At 41.9% G+C, this 27,681-nt stretch overlaps 1 protein-coding gene across 3 annotated transcripts in view; it reads right to left on the bottom strand.

Moving 5' to 3' along the window:
• Nucleotides 1-3,145: 3,145 nt before the first annotated feature.
• The window catches only part of LOC137437724 (RELT-like protein 1), a 50,549-nt gene continuing 26,013 nt past the window's right edge, over nt 3,146-27,681 (bottom strand). For all 3 annotated transcript variants that reach the window (XM_068132295.2, XM_068132296.2, XM_068132294.2), the window contains exons 3-8: nt 20,653-20,724; nt 16,164-16,224; nt 15,805-16,014; nt 8,722-8,851; nt 8,389-8,437; nt 3,146-4,534 (exon numbers count right to left, since the gene is read on the bottom strand). In XM_068132295.2, coding sequence (XP_067988396.2) covers nt 4,179-4,534; nt 8,389-8,437; nt 8,722-8,851; nt 15,805-16,014; nt 16,164-16,224; nt 20,653-20,724 — 878 coding nt within the window. In that variant the 3' untranslated portion in view covers nt 3,146-4,178. The remainder of the gene's footprint in view (nt 4,535-8,388; nt 8,438-8,721; nt 8,852-15,804; nt 16,015-16,163; nt 16,225-20,652; nt 20,725-27,681) is intronic.

Below are 27,681 nucleotides of genomic sequence, written 5' to 3'. Positions count from 1 at the left end.
AAGTAAATCGATGATTACCTTTCCAACGGCAGATAATCGGGTGAAGGTACAGGGTTGGAGTTCAAAACCGCAAACAGACGTTTTTGGGAGTGAAATATGTTGCCAGTGAAAGAAGATGTAAAGATGTCTTAGTGTGCGGACATACATCGAAACACTCAGCCAGGATCCGTTTCAATAACAGTCGCTACATGGATGGTGATATTACGCACTTGTGGCACTACTTTATTAATAAACAATTAATATGAATAAAGAGATGCATAATAAAAGAATACTGATTTTTTTATTTTGTATACATCATCAAGTATCATCATCATCAAGTGTTGGCCGTAAAACATTGCTTCAAAAAGGGGACCTAAAAAAAACAAACAAAAAAAAAAAACAACAACAACAACAACCACGGTTCCCGAAAAAGGCCAACCCCCGCTTGCGGGGAAAAATGGCCTCTAAAGGTGGTTTTTATCAAGGCTTGCGGAAGAGCAAGAACACAGAACAGACAATGACGTTCACTGGAGCAACAAAAGTTGACACAAAAAGTCGAATCGGAAATAAAATATATCACTACTGGTGGCCCTGGCCGGTAATAAAATAAAATCAAAATATGGTGTAAAATAAAAATCAAGTAATCAAATATATCAGCTTTTAATAAGCCTATACAATACAATCATGATGGTGCACGAAACTCAACAAAACACAGAGGATTATACACACAAAGTTATGGATTACGTCCGATGAATTATCGGCAATGAGGGAAGGGGAAACGGGAACGGGTCAAAATGGGATTCTAAACATGAACGGATCAAAACTTTAGGCGGGATTTCTTTGGTGTGCTTCAGGCGTAAATGTGAAATGCACATCCCTACGATGTATAAGCACAGCCTCGATTGCTTCAGAAATAGTAATTTTTTAAAACATGGGCGATGTATAAGCACAGAACGCTGGCTTGACTGCTCAATACTTTGAAAAAAATAACAACTCGGGTTATGCAATGAAGCCAAAACAATAAGCTATTGCTTATGTGTATATATAATACATCGTGTTTATATATCTTGGATTGATTCCAATTCCACTGGGCCTATAGACCGGTAAGCTGGAAGCCTTGCGGAAGGCCTACACAAACTGTGTGTTTAATGCCTGTGACCCGATGGGCTGCAATCTTTTGACATTTGATGATGCTTTTAGTAGTCGCTGTTGGTCTTTTTCACACTGATGAGAAAAGTTATAGGGAACTCATGGCGATTGTGAATATAACACTTATATTTGGAGCTGTTCTACCTCACGTGCACGGAGCGTATTATTTAATTATATATCGGCTTTAAAAAACTTTTTTTACAAATTATTTTCCAATGTCATTCTAGATTTCGACATAATTATTTAGGCCATGAGTTCCGATTGTCAAGATATTGAATCAGATTTTGAATACGTATCAGGTTTTAATAAGCCTCGATGATAATCTTGCCAGGGAGCCAATCACAGTGCACCTAGCCTCACCCAGCCAATCAGTGTAACAGAAAATATGGACAAACTGCAACCATCCTTGTCATATATATATATATATATATATATATATATATATATATATATATATATATATATATATATATATATATATATATATACTGTATATATATATATATATATATATATATATATACACACACACTACCAGTCAAAAGTTTTGGAACACCTCCATTTTTCCAGTTTTTATTGAAATTTACGCAGTTTAATGTCCAGTGAATAACCTGAAATGATACAAAGGTAAGCAGTAAACTGCTCGAGGTTAAAAAAAAAGTTTAGGTTGGCAAAAACGGGAAAATTATGTAAATTGCACAGTTATATTGGAAAAGCAAGGCCTTCTTCAGGGAAGAAGTAATGGGTTAACAACTTACAGCTGTTCTGCAGCAATGTAAGTAAATTAAGCCTTGAAAGTTGATGCGAACAATTCCTACAGGTGTCCCAACCTCTGCTGATTACTTGATTACAACCCCCCTGTCTGTATAAAAGCAGTATTGGAACAGACTGTTATTACACCCTCTGAAGCATTATTTGGACAATATTGCACTGCAGGAAGTAGTATATTGGAAACTGGAGGAAACTCTGACAGGAAGAGGTCTGGCAGACCCAAAGCCACAACAGAATCAGAAGACAAGTTTCTGAGAGTCATCAGCTTGCGTGATAGGTGGCTCACAGGACAACAGCTTCAAGCACAGCTTAACACTGGTCAAAGTAAGCAAGTCTCAGTTTCAACTGTGAAGAGAAGACTTCGATCTGCAGGTTTGACAGGTCGAGTGGCAGTAAGAAAGCCATTGCTAAGATGGCAAAATAAAAAACAAGAGGCTTGCCTAGGCCATGAAGCACCGCCAGTGGACTACTGAAGGCTGGAAGAAGGTCTTATGGACCGAGGAATCAAAATTTGAAATATTTGGTTCATCACGCAGGGCTTTTGTATGCCGTCGAGTGGTTCCTCAGATAGGCGAAAGGATGGTTCCTCAGTGTGTGACACCAACTGTCAAACATGGAGGAGGAAGCGTGATGGTCTGGGGCTCTTTTACTGGATCCAGAGTCGGCGACTTGCACAGAGTGACTGGCACCCTGAACCAAAAGAGCTACCACAGCATTTTGCAGCGCCATACAATACACTCTGGTATACGCCTCGTTGGTCAGGGGTTCATGCTATAGCAAGATAATGACCCTAAACACACCTCCAGGCGATGTCAAAACTACCTTCGAGGAAAATAACAAGATGGTCGGCTTCAAATCATGGAATGGCCAGCACAGTCTCCAGACTTAAACCCCATCGAGCTGGTTTGGGATTAACTGGACAGAAGGGTGAAAGCAAAGCAACCTACAAGTTCAACACATTTGTGGGAACTTCTGCAACAGTGTTGGGAAGAACTTCCCGAACAATATTTGATTTCCATTGTAGAAAGAATGCCACGAGTGTGTTCGGCGGTTATATCTGCAAAAGGGGGCTACTTTGCTGAGTCAAACATTTAAATTAAATTTTGTTCAACAAAATGATTCTATGATTTCTTTTTTTATCTCCAATTGTTTATTTGTTCTATGCTTAATTTCAGAGTACATTGAGACATTAAAGTGCGTAAATTTCAATAAAACTGGAAAAATTGAGGTGTTCTAAAACTTTTGACCGGTTGTGTATGTATATATATATATATACACACTACCAGTCAAAAGTATAATACACATGTAAGTGTTAAGTACACCAGTAAAGTACCTAAACTCTTGACTGGTTGTGCATATATGAGTGTGTGTGTGTATATATATATATATATCCACAGTGGCCACTAGCATGTATTAACAGGAAATGATAGGACTGAACACCTCTCATCCACGGATATTTCTCGTATATCCTATATTCTCGTGTTTGTTTTGCATCCAGGATCAGAACAATTATGATTAACGATTTTGAAATTGCAACTATTTCACTTAAATGCTGAAAATTATGTTTAAAAGACGACATAAATCACAGATTTCAAGCTACCAATGGGAGGTTAAAATAGCCCGGCAAGTAGAACTGAGTCACTGTAAACACACACACCATGCATGTGCAAAAGGCCTCGTTTAGCATTAATACGGCACTTCAAACGTCACATGTTGTTCTTCAACAAAGGGATACAGCAAGTTCACACCATCCAATACCTTATTGCAGACAATATTGTATATTCAAACTACACGTACATCCAATAGCATGTGTCTGCTGGGATAGTTGGGACATGTAATCATGGACTCGTGCTTGTTAAGCTTCAATACTATCTACCCTTTATGGGCTGTCATGAACAACAGGATCTGCTGCACCAATAGCTTCTACTGGAAGACTGGAAAATTAGTAAATGAGGAACAAATCCATTAACCCTTTCATTGGATGGTTTGTTTATACCACCATATGCGCAAGTGAAGAATTAAACTACATGCGCCACGCATCACTTGAAAAGAAGAAGGTCATCAACCAGAATCCTAAGTTAACAGAACTCTCTGTCATTGTTTCAGTGACTTCTGGTCCCGCAGCTATCCTCTACCTCCTCCTTCCCCCGCAACCCTCAAGTATTTGTTTAATGCGGCTAGCCACTGCAATGTAGCCTCCAGTGCTCAATCTGTGATAGACTCCCTGATGTTTTGGAACAGGCATAGCTGTATAGAAAGTAGACCAAATGCGTGTGAGATTAAGCAACTTGGGATTCGTTTCTGTCTAAGACAACCAAAGCAAGTGTCTTTGCAGCTTCCTGTAGGCCGAGAGCATGAAGGGCACTCAGGATGTCAGGCACAGTGCAGGTCGGAGCCACTTGTGGAAGGCTGGCCAGCAAATCGGCAGGACCTGAAGTCATCTTAATCGAGCCCTGGGGAAGGCCAAGGTGATGGGCAAGTTGCACCCATGGCAGCTGAGACACCTGGCCAACGGATTGTGAGGAAGGCGGTGTATGGGTGCTCGGTGAGATGGGCTCGTTATCTGCTGTAGATTCCTGCAGTTTCTGAGCCAAGTTCTGGAGAGACTCTTCATCCAGAACAGAAATAGGCCAACCTTTATGGAAGGGTGAGACAGGAACTGGATGAAAGGATAACCTGGTTGGAAAAGCCATCTAAACAATTCCCTTATGGTGCAGAGCCCAGGTATTTTAATGAGTTTGCATTCTCGAGACCATATCATCACTCTAGTGTAGATGTCGTGTGAATGAGATAGTCATTCATGAAATCACCACTATATAGGTTACATTTGGGTGAAAGGCAGCTAAGTGCGATGTTTGGTTCAGAAAGGTCAAATATATTCCATCAAAACATAATATTCCCTCAAAAACAAGCAACTCTTTCACGAGCCTCGATTCAGTATACAAAAAAAAACAAAAAAAAAACCTTTTATTACAATTCATTCCGGCTGTTCTGTCTGCGCACACACGGACATGTATGGACCAATGGTATCCTTTGCAAGAGAAGGCCTTTGGGTCGACACTGGAAAAATTCCAAAGGGCTCGAGTACAAGTTTACATTGTCTCATCAAGACTTTTCTTGGTCTACAACCACCAGGGTAATTTGTGAACTTCAAACGACAGGTCAGTAATTCTGTCACGGAACATTTTATTTGGCTTATTAGCCCGTTCTATGCACAAAGGGAGATGGGGTTTTGCAATATTGTGTCTGTGTATGGCCAGGCCACAACTTGTTTTTATGATTTGACCTTTTGTCATCAAGTTTTCAACAAACCTTTATTATGAGAATTTGAAGAAACCTTTTATTTTCCTTTGTTAACGGCCTCTATTATACCACCTTATGGGGTCTGCCGGGGGAAGATTGGCCCAAGTCTTCACAAACCGGCTGCCAAGCCTGATATTCACCTCGTTAGGGCAGGAATTGGGCCAAGGTGCCGGCAATACTTTCCTACTCTTTGGGAAGGACACCATGGGATATTTAACGCCCACCAACAAATGCTGTCAGACGGGACTCCCGGTTTAACGTCTATCTGAGGGACGGCACACATTGGTGAATCACCCTGCCTGCGAAACACCAGGATGACAGTTTATAGCTGGGTTGGGATTCAAACTCAGGCTAGACAGCTCAGAGGTGAGTGTGCGTACCTCTCGGCCATCCTGCAACCCCAGTAGGATGTGCATCAAAGAAAATTTCCTATACATTATTAGGATATATTCAGTGACGTAACAATATCGTGAATCTGTGGACGGACTTTAAAAAGAAAAATTAAAAGTATCTCATCGAGCAAGCGACACTTGGCAAAAGAGAATAAAGTATAATGGCACTCAGTAGAGCATCCTTTTGACCTCAAAAATAATTGCTGGTTGAATTTCTGATACCTGTTTGTTACCTGATATGCAAATAATCCTCATATTTTAAGTTAATTGGATGAAAATTGACAATTTTAGAAATTCGGCCTATGTTAACCTTTTGGCCTATGTTGACCTCAAAAATAATTGGTGGTTGAATTCAGTTCCCAGATATGAAAATCTTATTCAAATGTCAAGTAAATCGGATGAAAATTGAGGATTTTAGAAATCTGAGGTGATTGAACTTTGGCCTATGTTGACCGTTTGGCCTATGTTGATCTCAAAAATAGTTGGTGGTTGAATTCAGTTCGGGGATATGTAAATCCTATTCAAATTTTAAGTCAATCAGATGGAAATTGAGGATTTTTAGAATTTGCAAAAAGTGGTTGACCTTTGGCCTATGTTGACCTCTATAAAAATTTGGTGGTTCAATTCAGTTAGCTGATATGAAAATCCTATTCAAATTTCAAGTCAATCAGATGAAAATTGAGGGTTTTAGAAATTCTATAATGTTGTTGATGTTTTTGCGTATGTTGACCTTTTTGCCCATGTCGATCTCAAAATTAGTTGGTGGTTGAACCTATTTAGCTGATAAGAAAATCCTATTCAAATTTCAGGTCAATTTAGTTGAAAATTGAGGATTTTAGAAATTTGAAAAAAGTGCTTGACCTTTGGCCTATGTTGACCTTTTGCCCTCAAAAATAAATAGGATTCTTTCAGACCACCAACTCTACAATTTGGAGAAGTTTCGTGAAGATCTGTTTAAAATTGTGACCTGTAGGCAAGTATAAGTGAGTGGACAGACAAATACACAAACACACGAATGAAAAATCACTCATAGAGCGACACTTATCAAAAGAGAACAAAGTAGAATGGCACTCGGTAGAGCATCCTTTTGACCTCACAAATAATTGGTGGTTGAATTATGTGACCAGATATGCAAATCGTCTTTAAATTAAGTTAATCGGATGAAAATAGACAATTTTAGAAATGCGGCCTCTGTTGACCTTTTGGCCTATGTTGACCTCAAAAATAGTTGGTGGTTGAATTCAGTTAGCTGATATGACAATCCTATTCAAATTTCAAGTCAATCGGATGAAAATTGAGGATTTTAGAAAGTTGAAAAAAGTGGTTGACTGTTGGCCTATGTTGACCTTTTAGCCTATGTTGACCTCAAAGATGTTGTTGGTTGAATGCAGTTCACTGATATGAAAATCCTATTGAAATTTCTAGTTAATCGGATGAAAATTGAGTATTTTAGAAATTTAGCCTATGTTGACCTTTTGGCCGATGTTGATCTCAAAAATAGTTGGTGGTTGAATTCAGTTCGCCGAAACGAAAATCCTATTCAAATTTCAAGTCACTCGGATGAAAATTGAGGATTTTAGAAATTTGAACAAAAAGTGGTTGACCTTTGGCCTATATTGTCGTTTTGAGCAAAAAAAAAATGGGATGCTGTCGGACCACCAACTCCACCATTTGGTGAAGTTTCGTGAAGATCAGTTTAAAATTGTGGCCTGTAGGTAAATATAAGGGAGTGGACAGACAAACACACACACACACACACACACACACACACACACACACACACACACAAACCGGAGTAATCAACATACTTGTCAAAAAAATTTTTTTTCCCAAGTAACAAATAAATTAGTAAATAGAACATGATGGGATGTTTGTATTTACTTCGTACATTTAAGATTAGTAAGTTGATAGATAATGGAATAACAATATAATTAAAGTTTGACGGTAGAACATTCAGTCATTTAAATGTTCTGCTTTGGGGTTAGAAGTAGATGTAACTGTCGTTTTATAATGATCCCTTCAATGGAACATGGTAGTCAGTCACCAATTAACTTCTCATTTAGATGCCTTTTGTTTCGCTCAACTCACATTGTCAGGATAATCATGATTTGTCGAGATTCAAATGGCACGGTTGCTACGTTACATCCATTCTTCCCTTGTCCCGCTTTGTTCTGCCAGTTGCTCCGAAGCAATGAAAACACAAGAAAGAGGTTGTTTGGCCTATTTTGCGCACATCACATCCACAGAGCTTGGGATTTACTTAAAAATACATTGTATGGATTTTTATTTGCAGTTCATGGTTAAGTGGCTAACGTCTCGTGTGAACGCGCTGTGTTTTGGTGCACAGGTAGATGGACGGGTTCACTATCTAGCTCTGTGATTGAGGATAGTCTTGACTCAATAGGCCGATAGGTAGGAGAGCAGGATGGTGAAGCAGTAATATTAGATTCCTGGCTGTATCAAATCCGATGCAGCAGGTACTGAATGAAGGAGTAGGCCATACTTTGGAGGAGCTATACCAACCACCTGTCCGTTCTACATTGTGTACCTTTCACAAAAAGCAGGCCACAGTATATTCCACAAACATTAAGCCGAAGCCTTGCACCTTCGACAAATTCAAAACCTCATGGCTCGGTGATCTTTAACCTCAGATTGTGCAGCCCCTTTAATCGCTAATCGGAGGTCACATGAGAACAGATCACATCTATGCTGGTTTCAACATCAAATCAAAATTATTGCTTCCAAATACACCTCCTGGGGGATTTATTAGTGTTAAAAAGATCATTATTATTACCTTTTGACACCTTGCATGCTTCCTGGAAGGCTTTCGACGGCTTCATTTCCTGAAATGAACAACAAACGGCATATCAATCCCATGGTGGAAAACAACGATTTGAGATAAAAGGGGAACCGAGCCGTCACATAATCACATCACGACTACATCATACAAAGTAGTGTTGGCATTGATGCTTTCAGAAACAAAAGGGAACACTTTCCACCAATCGGAGGTCTTCATCGGAGTCACATCATGGCCATTTTAGTTCCATTTGCCAGAAGTTTCATCACGTAACCGGGAAACAGGAAAACCTGAAACAGGTTCACCAGAACCTACGTCTCACCGACTGACCTCATCTTTGCTCAAAGACTTGCTGTGTCTCCAGATGGCACGGATGGACTTTGAATGGAACGCTTCTCCGTTTGCCTCCCCCGACACGCCCGGTTTCCGGGTTCTCTCTGGGATTTTGGTCACACAAAACCTGGTGGGGTGGCAGCATCAAGCAACGGTGGTCTCGGATGTCAGGAGAGAAGGGAACAGCAAGGTTACCCGTGCCTGCTCGAGTTACCAACACGAGGGCAACAATTTCATTTGCTATAGTGCTTTTCTCTTTTGTGCTTCGTTTCAGTCTCGATTGCATTTCCCTCATAACAAACCGTCGGTAGATTAGGGATTAAAAGCCAGATAGCAGAATAACTTCACGCTATCATCCAGATTTCCCATGCGCTGGCGACATGCGACGTTCCCGTTATTGATTTGCTGTGCCAACTGGAGTGCAACCATCAACCTCTATGAGCACAAAGGCAGCACGGGTGGGTCAAAGAACATTAGAGAAAGGTCGACGGCATGCCATCACAAATCAACACGCTTCCCACCTAAGGCAAAGTTGAAACATGGCAAAATGCCCCACCAGGAACGACTCGATTAACAAATTACATTTTTTCTGTTTTGATCTCTGCGTCCCTAAGTCCTCACCCCCCTGGGGCATGAACCGGTGGTCAAATCCAAAAAATCGTTCCATATTTCATGTGTCCCCCGGCGTTCATTGCACATACAAAAAATGTGCTCGGAGTTGCATTTTTGGGACTTGACCTTTTGACCCCGCCACAAGGGGCGGGGCCAAAATTGTACTGCTCTTGCACCTTCTTGCCATGTGGTGATCATAATGGTGAATTTCTGCACAACCATTTAGGAGGAGGATATGATGGACGGACAGACAGACACACACAGAGCGACAGACAGACAGACAGACAGAGATGGAGCCGATTACAATATACCCCCATTTTTTCCCCCCAAAATGTGTGGGAATAGTAACACAAAGGCATTTTATAATTCGATGATTGCTCAAGGTTGGAGATCGAGTTTTGGGTTTGTCAAAACAAGGGCTACAGCAGCTCTATTTACACACCGTGACCCAGGATGAAATTGATGTCATTCTTTTCTTTTTATTTGGCAAATACTTAGGGGGCCAAGGGGGTTTACCAGACATGGGCTGTTGTAAAAGGTTGTGCCCCAGAAATCATATCTACACATGCCTAGGAACACAACCTAGGTCAACAACCTCGCCAACAAGCTGCTGGAAATGTAGTATCACCCTATATGTGATCTAACTCAAATACCACTGTAGGTGCGTTTTTTGGTTATCAGCAGCAGTGGCTTTTTCTGCTCTATATCAAAGAAATATCAGATATTAATGACTCAAACAAGCTACATATGTAAATTTACTGCTATTATGATTTCCCCATACAGGATCAAGGTGCACAGCTGACAGAGTTTTGCTGTATGGCTGATTTTTATGAATGATTTAATATTTACTCATTTTCAGACAAGTGTGAAATAATATCAACATGCACTTCTGGATGAGATTTGCTCCAAGTGAAGTTGTGTTCTTAATATATATACTCCTTTGCACTTTTAACTACAATGTCTAATGAATTAGTTTGTGTTTCAGATAACACAGCCGGGAGAAAAATGACCAGTCAAGCTGGGAAGAGGCTGGTTCAAGAGGCACTGTTACTGGAACAACCAAAGAAAAGGCGGGAGGATGGCTGGAACACAGACTATGGCAGATGTCTAATATGTCAAGAACCATCAATGAAAGGACTTAATAATGTCCAGGTGATATCAACAGAAAAGCTTCTTGTGGCTATGTCCTGTCGACGGGATCATATTCACAGAAGATTACAAAGTGACATTACCCAAGAAAACTGGGTTGGACAAAATTCCCCTAAATGGCATGTAAAATGCAGGAACTGATACCTGAATGAAAAAAGTTACAAACTGGCAGAAAAAAGGAATCTAGGAGGGCAACCACCAGCGGCTGATGACCCTATGAAAACTTCATCTCTTGGGTCTCATACCACAAGACAATCCACATCAGGATTTGAAGCCAAGAACACTTGTGTCATCTGTAATAAGACATGGTATAGAGGGAAAGAGCCCACCTGTAAAGTGTCTACTACAACCAGCCAACATGCAATCCTTGATCAAGCCAAAAAGCTGAAGAGACAAGATATCTTGCAAAGGCTAATTGGTCAAGGCTTTGATATGGTTGCCAATGACATCTGCTACCATACACCCTGCATGAATACTTTTAAAGCTAGACGCATCACCACTATCAGTCCAACACAAAATCTCTATGATGTTGCATTTGAAAGATTAGTCGAACAGCTTGAGACATCACTCTTCCAAAATAAGTGTGGCTTTTTTATGAAAAATCTTCGGGATCAGTATCGGGCAATTCTTCGAGAGCTAGATGTCAAAACTGCAGACTCGTATCGATCAATAACTTTGAAGTGGAAATTGCAACAATGGTTTGGCAAGCGCATTTCAATTATCAACCAAAGCACTGGCGCTGGCTTTATCTGTGCTTCCTCCATACCACTAGGAGATGCTCTAGAAAAACTGAGGTTGTTAGAGGCCAAGAATCAGATTGATGAAAAACAGCAAATAATGCATTGTGCAGCTAAAATTCTGAGAGCTGATATTAAGTAGTGCAAAAAAGAACAAAAATCAGAGCAGTTTACTGAAATTTCTTTTGCAGCTGCTGAAAGAATTGTTCCACAAACTTTATTTGATTTCACAACCATGCTGCTCTCTGACAAAGCAGGGAAAAAGCACCAAGAGTCTGGATCCCATATTTCAGATTCATCATTACTTCATCCGGCAATTAGGGAGAAAGCACTTGTAATATCGCAGCAACTTATGCAACATGTAGCAGCAGTGCCAACTCCTTTGAGTGTAGCTACAGCTTACTATGTGTATAACCAGACACGTAGCAAGTCACTGATCACTCTGAACAATAGACTTGGCCTAGGAATCAATTATGACACGTTGCAGCGCCAACTGACAACAAAAACCATCAACATCATGCAACAGGTTGAGGAGAATGGGGTGTTTGTCCCAGAAGCTATGGTGCATAATCATGCAAGTTTACATGTTTATGCAATGGACAACCTGGATTGGAAGAAAAACACATTAGAAGGTGGGACTTTCAATGCCACCACAGCCATTATAATTGAGAATCCTGTCATGAGTAGTACCCTCATCACTCATCCTGACAATATTAGTCTTCCTACTTCATCGTTAAGCAGGAAAAAGACCCTTTCAGGTGTTTCTGAAACAAATATCCCTAACTGTCACATTTCAGCCAGTGACAGAAGGAATTCTAGATCACTTTGCAACATTGATGATGTTAACAGTTTGGAAACTGCATCTGATGAGACAGCCGAAGAAATGCTGCTCTTCTGGAGACTTGGAAGACAAGTGAAAACTTCACAACTGCTGCATGTGCCATATGAAGGGGATCCTGATCTCCCTGGTTTTTCAGCATTCTGTGCACAGTTACTCCCACACCACAAGGCCAGCCGGATTGCATACCTCCCTCTCATACCTGCTTCACCAACGGATCCTGCTGTGCTAAAGGAAGAGATGACACGGCTTGTACAAACATCACATGCACTTGGAGATACATGGACTGTCATCACTGGAGACCAGGCCACATATGAACTTGCAGTGGCCATCAGGGACAAACACAAAGATGAGTTTTCCAAGGTAATCCTGCTTTTGGGAGGCTTCCACCAGGCTCATAACTACTTAAAAGCAGTCTGTAAGATTATGAGGGACTCTGGTGTGGAAGATCATCTTGTAACAGCAGGAATGTGCCAAGAAGGGACAGCTAAGAAGATCTTTGGAGAGAAAGCAGACTATTACCAGTCTATGCATGCCATTAAAATCCTGAATGAAGCTGTATGGCATCTGTATTGGCTATTGGGAAGCATTTGAAAGCTGGATATCAGAGGAAGACACCCGACTATGGATAGATGCCATTGAGGCAGCACTGAAGAAGCAGTTCGATACGTCTATAGATGCAACTGAACAATTGAAGTCCATCCAAGAATGCCACTCACAGCTTGTAGCACTTCAGCAACACCTGCTGAAATTCCAGGAGACTCTCACCACCTTACCAACTGCTGTATTCTGGCTCAACTTCCTTGAGATGTCAGATGTATTATTCCGCTTCATCTACCACCAACGGGAAGGTAATTGGCGAGGGCATTTGTGTGAATCAGCTCGAATGCTTCCCTATTTAACATCTGCAGGGCATTACAAATATGGTCAGCAGTCATTGCCACTCTACTTGTCTGAAATGAAAACACTACACGACACAGCTCCAGAGGTGCATGAAGCTATGATGAATGGAGCATTTGTTGGTCGGAGAGCAGATGGGAGCCATAATGGTGTATCTCCTGATATGCTTTTAGAGCAAACTTATAATGCTGACGCTAAGGAAGACAGTGGTCTTGATGGCATAACACTCAACACAAATGCTCGCACCAAATGGCTTTATACAAAGCCTGTCACTTCAGCAGTCTCAGCCCAGCTGAAGACCATGTTGCATCTTCACTCTCAAAGTCCTCATCATGAATCTGGACCAACACGTGTAGCCAGGGATGTAGATACAGTACTGAAAGTAGTTGCAGCAATGAAAACAAATCCTTTCACAACGACACTGTCAGGTCTCATCAATGTATCAACTGGACAACGTGCTGAGGAGGCAGTCCAGGCTGACTTGCTAAATGTAAAGGAAATCGGGCTAAAGGCTCTGTCTGACACAATATCAAGCAGGGGCAAATCGACCAAAACTGTGAAGCTAAAGACATTCCACACCCAGAATGCATTTGCCACCAAGAACAAGAATGAATCTGCCAAACCAGGAAAAAGTGATGAAGTAGCTGCTCTTCTACGAATGACACAAATTTCTGCAAGTGGGGGTGAAGTTGATATTGTCAATTTCATTGGGAAGCATGAATGCAGCAAGTCATCAGCATCATCCATCATCATCTATCATTCATAAAAATCAGCCATACAGCAAAACTCTGTCAGCTGTGCACCTTGATCCTGTATGGGGAAATCATAATAGCAGTAAATTTACATATGTAGCTTGTTTGAGTCATTAATATCTGATATTTCTTTGATATAGAGCAGAAAAAGCCACTGCTGCTGATAACCAAAAAACGCACCTAGAGTGGTATTTGAGTTAGATCACATATAGGGTGATACTACATTTCCAGCAGCTTGTTGGCGAGGTTGTTGACCTAGGTTGTGTTCCTAGGCATGTGTAGATATGATTTCTGGGGCACAACCTTTTACAACAGCCCATGTCTGCTTTCCGAAAATTTTGGGGTTTGGCCCCCTGAGGAAAAATTATTTTGCTAAGTATGTTTGTCTGTCTTGTCTGTCTGTCTTGTCTCTCTGTTTATGACTTGGCAAAATAATTTTACAAAAACTGTGTGTTCGTCTGTAGCGTTTGTTTGTCACAGGATATTTGGAAACAGTTTTCAAGCAATCATTGTGAATTTTTTTTGTGTATGTCGGAGACTGGCCAAGGACAACAACACACATTGCTGGTCAGGATTTGAATCCGAATCTGGATCAGAGAATTTTTTATGGCTTGGCCCACAGGGCAAAGCCATCTTGAACAGTGTTTGTTCGTCTGTATGTATGTATGTATGTATGTATGTATGTATGTATGTATGTATGTATGTATGTCCCCTCAAACGTATACCAATCAGAGCTGAGGATCTGGTCACATGACAGGTTGATGTGATTACGTCTGATGTCATTACGGTGGTGCGGCGGCTGGCTCTCCACTCACCGCCATTTTGATTTATATGCCGTTCATACCGAACATATCGTCGAACCTGTCATATATCACAATCGCCATGCTCTACCTATACGTTTTTCATTCAGTGTGAAACACAAACAAACCGATTGTTAAAATAACCATCAAATATCGAAAGCAACGGCGTTACGTCTCTTCCAACAAAACGGTACGTACCCAACCCTAGTGGGGTATAATCTAGATTACAGTAGATCTTCCATCAGTTCTGCAAGTAGAATTTACCTCACAGATGTCTGGATTCCTCCAAATTTCTTTGTTTAATGTTATGTACAGCATGAGCGACTGTTTAAAAAGCTAATCGTGTGTGTTTGTGGTTTATAATATGTTACAAGCCAGGCTACGCCGCTGTTGGACTTTCGGTGTAGTTTTTAAATGATTCTTCACCATTGAGTGAGAGGGCTCAACACAATATACAGCACGATATCTCAAAAAGTTGTGGACGGATTCGGATAAAACTTGGTGGACAGGTTGGGTGTGTGACAAAGATGAATTGATTCTATTTTGGTCCACCAACTAATGCTGAGAGTCAAGACTCAGGAAGCACAGTTTAACGTCCACCCAAACACACATTTACCTCTCCCTGCATGCAAAACACCAGGGCGACAGTTTATAGTTGGGTCGAAATTCAAACCCAGGCTAAACAGCTTAGAGGGAAGGGAGTCTTCTTTTGCACACAGCATAAGGCTGCGGGGTAGTGTCATTGGCTTAAGGTGTGGCTGTGATGCTGATGCGATGCCCTCTGTAGTTCAGGGCAGGAATTTGCAATTTGTTCAGGGTGCTGGCGATAGCTATTCTCAACGAAGGCAGACGGGACGCCCATTGAACGTCCATCCGAGGGATGGCAGGCGCATTGATGAATCAATCACCCTTCCCGTGAAACACTGGGCTGACGGTTTGTAGCCGAGCCTGCGATAACGATTTGAGATTTGTGCCCAGACTGAACAGCTTCGAGGTGAGTGTGCGTACCTCTAGGCCATCGTGCCAGCCCGATGATGTTATGATCGATATAGAATTGGTCCAATTATTATCAGAGAAAAAACAGCAGCAGTGGAATTACAAAACCGAAGCTGATTATGTTTAAAGGGGATATTGTTAGTTGTGTACAAACTTGCACAAAGAAACATTCATGCTGTAAGTATTTGCATCAATTCAAAAACACTCAACTAGGATCGATGTCATGCATTGACTGCTATTCCTCAAGCACAGCATTCATGCCACCAACCCTGCATTTGCGCCACACTTGGGCCTACCTGCCAACCGCCAGTACTGTCCTTTGCCTTTGACACGGGCAGTGACCATGTTCAACTGTGTTGCCACTTTGTATCGAGGAGTTTAGGCACCGCTCGCTGCATTTATCGCAGACAGTAGGTGAAGAGGTGTGCGTGTTGGAGCTATTTCCTTGGTGCTCCATAAAATCCATATAATTTTCCATGAATTCTTTTGACGTCACAGTGCTGGGGCTGCAGAGGAGGGGACCCAGAACAAAAGTCCCTTAGTCAGAGAAACGAGCAAGTCATGTGGGTTAAACAAAGGAAACAGGGTTCACAAATAATAATTTGATAATTCGTCGTACAAGCATTTGAATTTTACAAGCGAAACACATACACACCTATTGGGATTTGAATCGATTCCCTCTTCCATCCTTAACTGTTTCAAAGCTTCGGTATTTGCTGGAGAAACAGAAAGCACACACATGAAGCTCTGTTACTAGACGCACACCACATGTTAAGTACACCGACACAGCAATGAATGTGTGCAGCTTCATTATTTGCAACATCTCCGAGAGAGAGAGCAACAAAGCCATGAAAGTCCATTGTTCTGTGAAAGTCCATTGTTCTGCGAGGGTGTACGAGTATAAGTAATATTCACATGCGATGATTCATTTGCACAATTTTTGGAAAAACGGTTTCATTTTTCATATTGTTTATCTGAAGTATACATATATTTAATGACATACATACCAAATGGTTTATCCAAATGGAAATTCTTCGACAAGTTTATGTATCAAATATGAACACTAAACTTCAGAGATAGAATTACAAAATGCAGTGTGGGTGCCATTTGCAGTGAGACATCTTTAAAAATTAAAGGTTATTTTTCTTTCTCTGATTATTCCTGTGATCGCATTAACGTTCCAGGGTAGGAGAACATATTTTCAAATTTGAATAACGAGTACACCAACTCTGAATGGGAGCAGCAGGAAGGGTCATGTTATTGTCCTCTTTGGGGTATATAGATTACAGCAGATCTAAGCTCGGGCCTCAATAACGTCAGGTGTGTTCAGTTACCAATTTTTTGTAGAGCGCTCGCCAAGTGGCACTCCATTCAAAACCGTTAAGGAATGACTGGCTTGGCAAGCGTTAGCTTGCTGCTTGGTAACTCAACAGACCCCGGGTTTCCTCCCTTTCAGTTTAGTGTTAAACAGCAGTAGCAACTGTTTCAAAAGGTAATCATGCATTTGTGGTTTATAATATTGTCGTGTGACTACCCTGTAGTGAACACCGCAGGGCGACACGGATGACCAAACGAGCTTTAACTCCAAGGCGTTCAATCCAAAAATGACGGTAGTCTTTACACGCGAGGGAAAGGAGGATGACAAACTTACCTGGACGGCTTCCACCCGACTTCTTCGCACCTGGATAAATTAATTACAAGCCGACACAGGATTAAAATGTACAAAAATACAGGCTTTATTAAAGAAAATGCCGGTAATAAAGAATGCACAATAAAACTAAATTCCTAATTGGAGCGCCCCCATACAGACCCGAATACAGACAAAGAGAAATATAAAAGAACGAAAATAAATATGTGTTTGTGTGGCACGTAGCTCTAATCGGCTCTTGAACCTAGTCAGGAATCGTCCCGGTTCATGTCCTTGCGCGCGAAAATGCGCTCGTTGGCGCAAAGTCTGTGCGCGGGAACGACCTTGGCACGGAGTTCGCTCTTCCAGGCGCGCTTGTCCTCACGATCTCATTCACCAACACCAACACCCACGTCTCCCAGCGCTAGAGCGCCACAAACTTCGACCAATCGCCGTGTACTTCCGAAGCAGAACGAGATATCAAATCGTGACCGTTCACCGCCAAAGCCAGAAGATCAGAGCCAGCCACAAGAAGACGAAGAAGAGAAGAAGCCAAGAGGAAGAGAACTCGTGAACTTTGACCATTCGTTGTCGTATCCCGAAAATCAGAACCAGCCACGAGAAAATGTCGGGGAGACGACCGCTCACCACCAAACCCAGAACATGCGAGGATATCAAGAAGAGCAGAAGAGGCCAAAAGGAGAAAATGTCGGCAGAGCGTTCTTTTATACTCGGGGCTCTGACGTCATCCGTCCTGCTCCACCAATGCCATAGTCCCATCTTAGCAATCTTTGCACCAATCTTTCCAGACCAATCACCGCTCCACGGGGCGTGGCCCCACGGCCTGCCTGATTGAGGTGGTGATGTCGCGGCTGCGGCACCAGCAATAGTGTTCGATGCCTGGTTTCCGGTCGTTTTTTATTTTGTGAGGTTAATGCGCGATTTCTGTCTAGGTGTGTGTGCTGCTGGTGTCATAAGGAACAGAGGAAAAATAACAGAGGTCATTACATAGAGGGGATTTACCATTAATCCCGAGCTAATTATCATATCCCACCCCACGTGATGGGAACGAAGATACGCTCTTCCACGATATACGGTCTACCAGATCCCTACTTATGATACATGAGGGTTTCTTTTTCTTCATGACAGTCGGAGCACACTACCTATACAATTCTACCTGGACTAAGGTAATGCCTACCCCCCACAAACGTAACAATATTTTTAGTTGGAGTGCACCACGATAAGCTATTTATACATGTTACCAGCGTTTGTCCAAGGAGGAAAACCCCTTTGGGGAGGGGGGAAATGAAGTTGCTACAACCTCCACTGTGTGACCCTTAGTCCTCCTGTCAAGTTTGGGTGAAATTGCATAAGTAACGACCGAATGTATAAGTAACGAATGTCAAACAGACAGACAGACACCAAATTGCATATGATGGCATGATGGAGGAAGAGATCTTCCTGACTATCTTTCCCCTTATTCATGGTCTTGTGTGCTGGATTCGTCCGAGTTTCGTTGTTTCGACTCCCTGTGTCATTCCTTTTTTTATTTTTGTATACATAGTCGAGGCTCGTGGAAGAGCAAGTATAAACAAGTGTTTTCCTTTTTAATAAACCATTATTTGTAAGAAGTGTCCTCCCACTTTTCACTTCCATATTAAGCAGCCTTGAAATGACATTAAAGTAGATGGCCTTGTGGAGAAGTAACAAAAACTCAATGCTATTATGGCGTGGAGACAAGTGCTGTCCGCTCACAGACCCTCTGACGCAACAATACGTACAGTGCATTCAGAAAGTATTCATACCCCTTCACTTTTTTCACATTTTGTTATGTTGCAGCCTTCTGCTGAAATCATTTAAATTCATTTTTTCCCTCATCAATCTACACTCAATACCCCCACAATGACAGAGAAAACAGGGTTTTAGAAAGTTTTGCAGATTTATTAAAAAGAAAAAACTGAAATATCACATTGACATAAGTATTCATATCCTTTGCTATGACACTTGAAATTTTGCTCAGGTGCCTCCCATTTCTCTTGATCATCTTTGAGATGTTTCTGCACCTTGATTTGAGTCCACCTGTGGTAAATTCAATTGATTGGACATGATTTGGAAAGGCACACACCTGTCTATATAAGGTCTCACAGCTGACAATGCATATCAGAGCAAAAACCAAGCCATGAGGTCGAAGGAAATGCCTGCAGAGCTCAGAGACAGGATTGTGTCGAGGCACAGATCTGTGGAAGCCTACAAAAAAATTTCTGCTGCATTGAAGGTTCCCAAGAGCACAGTGGCCTCCTTGATTCTTAAATGGAAGAAGTTTGGAACAACCAGGATTCTTCCTAGAGCTGGCCGCCCGGCCAAACTGAGAAATCGGGGGAGAGAAGGGCCTTGGTAAGAGAGGTGACCAATAACCCGATGGTCACTCTGGCTGAGCTAAAGAGATCCTGTGTGGAGATGGGAGAAACTTCCAGAAGGACAACCATCACTGCAACACTCCACCAATCTGGGCTTTATGGCAGAGTGGCCAGACAGAAGCCTCTCCTCAGTGAAAGACACATGAAAGTCTGCTTGGAGTTTGCAAAAAAGCACCTAAAGGACTCTCAGACTGTGAGACACAAGATTCTGTGGTCTGATGAAACCAAGATTGAACTGTTTGGCTTCCCTCTGGCCACTCTGCCATAAAGCCCAGATCGGTGGAGTGTTGCAGTGATGGTTGTCCTTCTAGAAGTTTCTTCCATCTCCACACAGGATCTATGGAGCTCAGCCATATTGACCATCGGGTTCTTGGTCACCTCTCTTACCAAGGCCCTTCTCCCCCGATTGCTCAGTTTGGCCGGACGGCCAGCTCTAGGAAGAGTCCTGGTTGTTCCAAACTTCTTCCATTTAAGAATCAAGGAGGCCACTGTGCTCTTGGGAACCTTCAATGCAGCAGAGATTTTTTTTGTAGGCTTCCCCAGATCTGTGCCTCGACACAATCCTGTCTCTGAGCTCTGCAGGCAGTTCCTTCGACCTCGTGGCTTGGATTTTGCTCTGATATGCATTGTCAGCTGTGAGACCTTATATAGACAGGTGTGTGCCTTTCCAAATCATGTCCAATCAATTGAATTTACCACAGGTGGACTCCAATCAAGGTGTAGAAACATCTCAAAGATGATCAAGAGAAATGGGAGGCACCTGAGTAAAATTTCAAGTGTCATAGCAAAGGGTATGAATACTTATGTCAATGTGATATTTCAGTTTTTTCTTTTTAATAAATTTGCAAAACTTTTTAAAATCCTGTTTTCTCTTTGTCATTATGGGGTATTGAGTGTAGATTGATGAGGGAAAAAATGAATTTAAACGATTTCAGCATAAGGCTGCAACATAAAATGTGAAAAAAGTGAAGGGGTCTGAATACTTTCTGAATGCACTGTATATGGTCTGATAGACATTGCCAGGATTACATTTGCTTTGAAGCCTTTCATTAATGCAGTCTCTTTGTATGTGGGCGATTTCAGTGCAATGCTTCAATCACCTGGGTTTTCTGCTACGAGGCGCACGAGCGCTTGAAACGTATCATCGGCATCGTGCTGAGGAGCCGAGCACTCTGCACAGGTGGGATGGGAGAGAATAAACATACAATAAATGGCGAGGCACCATGTGGGTAATATTGCCCAATAAGGCAAATTCTAATGAACACACTTTATCAACACACAGTGGATGCAAAAACAAATATGAGAAGTGGTAGAAGATAAAAAATACCATGTTCATGATATTTCACGGTACACGCATGTTCCATCACATGGACATCTTTACATTGCTGAAACTATTAAAAAAACGAAACTTATAAATAAATTGCCTTCCTTTAAGTAAGAATGAATAAAAATGTGACTCGAAAGATAGATATAAAAACATATGTAATAGTACAAATGAATCATCACCAGAATGAATAAAGTTGCAGTGCAGTGCATCTTGCTTCCACGCTTGTTATCGGCAAGGTCACAATTAAGGTTTGTCATCAAATTATGACAACTAGTGAGGTACCCGTGCTACACATGGGTGGGAGGCCAGAACCAAACAGACAATGCAGAAATGGCGAATGCTAAAGCATGAAACCAATAAATTCCACATTCCTGTAGCACCTTCAGTCACACGTCAGACATGGACAGTAAGTTCGTGAAGGACTTCCATGAAAAACGTACCCGTTGGCAAACAAACGGGTACATTTGTTCCATATCCAGTCAATGGCGAATCTGCGTTTGGCGATCCGCGAATTTCACATTTAGAAAGTAGAAACCGTCACTGCATTTCGTCATTCACTTGAACTCGATATCTCTTTTTTCATTCCAAACAGCATAACTCCAATCACAAATTAAATAGCATGAATATAAAAAATAAACTTTTAACAACATTCGTGACATAAACAAATATTTAAATCCTGATGTGAAGTTCCGTACGGTTGGGTGAATACAATTACGAATTCAAAATCGTAATTGTATTCACTCAATTCCAATCATCAATTGATACTTTAACAAAATACTGTTTTAAATGACGGTTGTATTGGGATATTATCAAACCAGCTAATTGCCGTAATCTGTCCACTTCCACATTCGCGGCAGGTTCGTAATTCATCAGGATTTTCCTCAATTCCGCAATGAAATGTTCATGAAATACTGTTCAGCCGTTTTTAATTTTCATGTCATGTTCTTTTGGTGAATTATCGTAGGATTTTACTGCAGGGGTTCCAGGAAATCGTTGCGATCGGTGCAGCCGTTTGTGCAGTACCCGGGACAATAACGTTATGCGGGAGTCCAAACCTGAAAATGCTGGAGACCAAAGCTGGAATTGGAAAAACAATATAGCCTATTTTACTCCATTTGGTCCCACGATTACCCACCCAAAATTTCGTTGCGATCGGTGCAGCCGTTTTTGCGGTACCTGGGAACAGACGGACATTTGGTGAATTATAGTAAGATTCCGAATAGCACTAATACTTCTCTAACGGCCCCAATTATTTCCACGTTCCTACGGGATCAGCCGGGGAATGTTTTTGGCACAGGTCTGTCGTGATCCGGCTGGTCAGAACTGACATTCTTGCCAAGTCTCCGCAAGAGACACCGTGGCATCTTTAACATCGACCAAATAATGCTAGAAGATGGGACACAGAATAACGCTCCAACCTCCAACCCTCCCCCACACATGTGAAACACCAGGATGACAGTTTATAGCCGGGCCGAGATTCAAACCCAGGCTAGAGAGCTTAGCGGCGATGCATATACCTTCAATATACCCTGTATTACCCTTATCTCACATACCTCAGTATAGCCCTACTATTTGATATTTCCCAGTTTTTTTTTTTTTTTTTTTCCAAAATGTCCGCCACATAGTGAAGTCTACCAGGCCAAAGACTTGCACTACCACCAACACACATCGCATATTATACCAATAAAGTTGATGTTGGTCATATATGCAATATGTCAACATCTACTGCAGCATTGGCAATGTGTGCTGTACCATGCGCTTGTACGTGTACGTACTGAACCGGAACTAGATATATGCGAACTGGCACTACTGACCTGAGCTTTCTGGAAGTTGTTGGCGTCAATGGGCGATCCCTGGTCAAACTCCCCATTTGCAAATTCGTTGAAAATATCCCCCAGGATATGGATACGAGCGTACCATGGCTTCAAAAACTTTCAGCCAGCCTTTCGGATGCTTACACAAATGAAGACCATTTTTAGACCTAGGTCTACTGTACTTCATCAGTAGCTCAATTAAAGCTACTGAGAAAGGTCGTTATTGACATCGACAACGCGCTATCGCCAGAGCTAGCCAACTTAACTGTGCACATTATGTACGTACGTACTTACATGTCTCGAAAATCACATTCGCTGAACGCGAGATCTATTTCATTTGTGTGAGTGCTAGGCCTATAGGGAACGCAAAATAATTATGGTTTCATTATTATTGTTTTTTGTAATCGAGAGAAAATAGTACATATCAAAAAGGAGGCGGCCAGGGACGAGAAACTAATAATTCATTTTACTTGGCCTAGTGGGATTTGTTTCAATGTATTGTGGCAGAGTGTTTGATAAAAAGGAAACTTTAGCTCAAAATGTCTTCCCATCGAAGCAAAGGCAAGGATTTTAATCAAATAAATCAATTAACTTCTAATTAGCGTTGTTCATTCAGAGAATATTAGCTCGAAAGATAGATCCTCGAAAGATAAATCCCAATCCGAGGTGGCCTGAGGATTGGAGTCATGCGATCATATTTATGAGACAGGATTAAGAGCCTCACTGCCATATTAGGGATGAATTGTAAAGGCTTGAGGAAAGAGACAGGGTAAGCCTGTTAACAGCTGGTTCACTTATCCAATGTTAAGTGCTGTTCCCTCTCCAACTCTGTATTGTTATTGACTCAGTGCATGTTGGGTAGAATTTTCAGGTCCAGTCCTACAGGATCAATGCACAGTGACAGCACGCCACCATGAGTTTACAATACCCAAGAGCAACCACCAACAAAATAAAAATCCCAAATAGGATATAATATAACATGTTCCCTACTAGGAACTTCAATGCAGGAGTAGGCCATTAGGCCCATCAATTCTGTGGTTATGTCGGGCTACGCCTGGGGTTCGAACCTCTGACCTCCAGACTCATAGCGAACGCTCTAACCATTATGCCACCGAGTCTGGTGGCCTATTAGTGTTACCATCCGAATCCCTGGCTCATTATGAGCACTAATAGGCCACCGGACTCGTGGTTTGGAAAATCCCCTTTATCGATTTGCTGATGACTCCACCCTCTGCTGCGACATCCCTCATCCTTCATCCAGGAACGCTGCTGCCTTTTCCCTCTCTCTGGACCTTGACAAAATCACAAGCTGGACAAACACTTGGAATATATCTTTTAAATCTGACAAATCTCACACTCTCACTATCTCTCTCCAAAAGAACCATTTAGCAACCCTCCAATCTACTTACTCAACAATCCTCTTGAGGAGGTTCAGTCATTCAAACTCCTTTGTCTCACTATCAGCCATGATCTTTTTTGGGCAAACCATATTTCAAAAGTTGGCCTCCAAAACTAGCCGCCGACTGGGCATCCTCTGTCATACAAAGTCCTTCCTTCGCTCACATAAACTACTATTCACCGACAAGGCCTTCATCCACCACTTGATTGAGTACCGCTCTCCCTTCTGGCCTTGCACCTTTGAACAATCAACGAGACGCCGTCGAAAACGAGGCTTTCAAGATCATTGGAATCTCCCACGATGAAGCTGATTCTATGGACACATCACCTTCCCATCGCAGACAGGTCGGTAGTCTCTCTGTCTTCTACCACCTCCTCCATCTTGCACCCTCTGCTCTTTCCGTGCTTTGCCTCCCCCCTCAAAGTTTCCGCACGGCACACATGTGAAACTCCCAAAATCCAGAATAATTGCTCACCTCCACTCCATTGTTTTTATTTTTTCCAACCTGTGGAATCAACTTCCACATTCTCTCCAATCTCATTTTTCCCTCTAAGTCTTCAAGACAGCTGTTCACCACCATCTCAGATCATTTACCATCCAAAATCATATTTTCTACCCCCAGTTTACCTCTTTCCTCTACCCCTTCCCAAGCTCACAGAACCCCTGGAGTGTTCCTTTGGTTGTGCTGGCTGCCAGTGCATCGGGGAGTTGTCTGCGATCCATTGCAATGCTCCCTGAGACATGGCGTTGGACAGGTCTTCTCCACTCAGCCAGGGTTGTCGCAGACAGGATGACTCAGAGGCCCAGCAAGGAGCAATATTAGGCCATTGGGAGTCTTACTGCTTTGTGTTCATTTGTGTCTTTCATTACCTCCACCACCGAAGGTGGATGGAGGTTATGTTTTCATCCCTGTCTGTCTGTTTGTCTGTAAACACGATATCTCAAAAAGTTGTGCATGGATTCGAACGAAATTTCGTGGACAAGTTGGTTCGGTGACAAGAACAAGCCAATTAGATTTTGGTTCAGGTCCGAATCCAGATCCGGCCTATAAGTGGGATACACACCGTAAACTGTTCAGCCTGGCAGAGGTATGCGCTCTACTGAGTGCTGTTCCAGTTTTTATTGCTTTGTGTTCAGTTTTGTTTCTGCTTTCTGTTCTTCTGTGATTGCACAGAATTTAGCCTAATGGCTACGAAGTGTAACTTCAAATAAACCATTCATTTATTCATTCATTCATTCACCCCATGTGCCCTACCCCAGCCCTCATTCCTCCCTGCACTCATTAATTTGTCCAAATCTCCCTCCATTTTGCCCTTCAACCCTGCTATATTTGTGTTTCACCCTTCTCTCTACTGTAGATTTTGTTCTGCTCTGTCCTGAGTGTATTAATAGCTCTTTCACAAGCCTTGACATTCTATACAAAACAAGAGCGAAAGTCTAACAGCGGCGTAGCTGGGCTTGTTTTTTTACTTTAGTTGAAGAGGATAGTATTAGTCTAGTAGGAAGACTAGGTCCCCCTGCACCCCCCGGAGATATACTTCTAATCAGTGTTTATAGATTGGAAAAAATGTGTAGAAAATGACTAGCTATGGCCCCAAGCTGAAAAAATGTCCCACATACCATTTTTATGCAAATTACTGCTGCCATTATCAAAAAAAGACTAGGTCCCCCTGCACCCCCCGGAGATATACTGAAACTGGCAGTGACTGGTGATTGAAATGCGGTGCCTTTTTGTGTTTCAGGTCGAGGTACGTGAACTCCCCACGATCTACAGCAACCAGGAAGAGACTGATACCAGGGTGGTTCTGTACCTCCATCATGCTGCTACCATCGGATACAAGAACGCTGTAGTCAGAACACCGGACACAGACATCCTCCTGATCCTGCTCCACCATGCCCACAACATCAAGCTGACGGTGTACCTGGATACAGGGTCAGGGAAGCATCGCCAACTTGTCAACGTCTCTGAGCTGGCAGAATCCCTGGGAGAGGACTACTGTGCCACTCTCCTGGGGTACTATGTGTTCAGCGGAGAAGACTGCACCAGTGCCTTCAAAGGGAAGGGAAAAGTCGGGCCCTTGAAAAAGCTGGAGAAGAATCCCAGGTTTCACAGGGCATTCGGTGAATTTCACAGGGTATTTAGAAAAATAAAACTTTGTGTTAACGTCTGTGTAGACGGACCTTAATATGAGTCTATTATTTCGTAAAACTGTGATTATTTTGTAAATAAAGCACTAATTAGCATACTAGTATACCATAGACACATGTAATCATGTTATGAATAGTTCTATCATGATCTATGCCCTTCAAAACATGGGTCTAGACACCTTCATTTTTCAATTATCTGCAATATTGGCTGAGATATGTCAAAAATCGTTTTTTTGATAATGGCAGCAGTAATTTGCATAAAAATGGTATGTGGGACATTGTTTCAGCTTGGGGCCATAGCTAGTCATTTTCTACACATTTTTTCCAATCTAGAAACACTGGTTAGAAGTATATCTCCGGGGGGGTGCAGGGGGACCTAGTCTTTTTTTGATAATGGCAGCAGTAATTTGCATAAAAATGGTATGTGGGACATTTTTTCAGCTTGGGGCCATAGCTAGTCATTTTCTACACATTGTTTCCAATCTAGAAACACTGATTAGAAGTATATCTCCGGGGGGTGCAGGGGGACCTAGTCTTCCTACTAGACTATATGACAAGGGTGGGGATACCAGTTAGCAAATAATGTAAGTATTAAAATAATTTGAAGTACCATAAGTCCCTACGGTGTCTGTCACCATGGAAATGAAGAGATTGCATTGAGACACTCACTGGATTATTCTATATGTTACGAGTCAACAATGAACCAACCATACACCACTTCAATCTAGTAACTTTGCAGTCACGACAAAGGGATTGCAGTGTTACGATTATATTTACTGTATTATTAACGTCAATATTATTATTATTAATACAAAAACAACACTACTGTATTAAGAAACCTGGGCTAATTTGTCTGAAGCGGCCTGAAGGTGAGGCATGAAGGCAAGAAGCCTAAGGCCTATATGTACTGTCGTTGGAAGACCCGTAACGCCTATGCTTTCGATATTTGATGGTCATTTTAACAATCGGTTTGTTTGTGCTTCACACTGAATGAAAAACGTAAAGGTAGAGCATGGCGATTGTGATACATGACAGGTTCAACAATGTGTTCGGCCTGAATGGCATAGAAATCAAAATGGCGGCGTGTGGAGTCAGCCGTCGTATGCCTTAATGACATCACAGACGTAATAACATCACATCACCCCTGTCATTTGACCAGATCCTCAGCTCTGATTGGTGTACGTTTATGAGGGACATACATACATACATACATACATACCTACATACATACTGTGATAAAATGAATAAGAAAAATATTTTGGAGGTGGGATGCTCCTTGCATGGCTATATATATACACAAAGAATTAAGTTAAGCACCCCCCCCGTTTTTTTACAACCTCGCACATTACAAGTTTGTTGTCGTCAAAACAGTGTAATATACCCATGATATTGCTATATTTTCTGGAGAAGTGATATTATGGTCACATAAAAACATAACAAT

This window comes from Myxine glutinosa, chromosome 12 (assembly GCF_964187855.1).
Source record: "Myxine glutinosa chromosome 12, kmMyxGlut1.1, whole genome shotgun sequence".
NCBI classification, from domain to species: domain Eukaryota; kingdom Metazoa; phylum Chordata; class Myxini; order Myxiniformes; family Myxinidae; genus Myxine; species Myxine glutinosa.
Note: the sequence above shows the minus strand (reverse complement) of the source record. Positions and strands in the feature narration are given on the sequence as shown.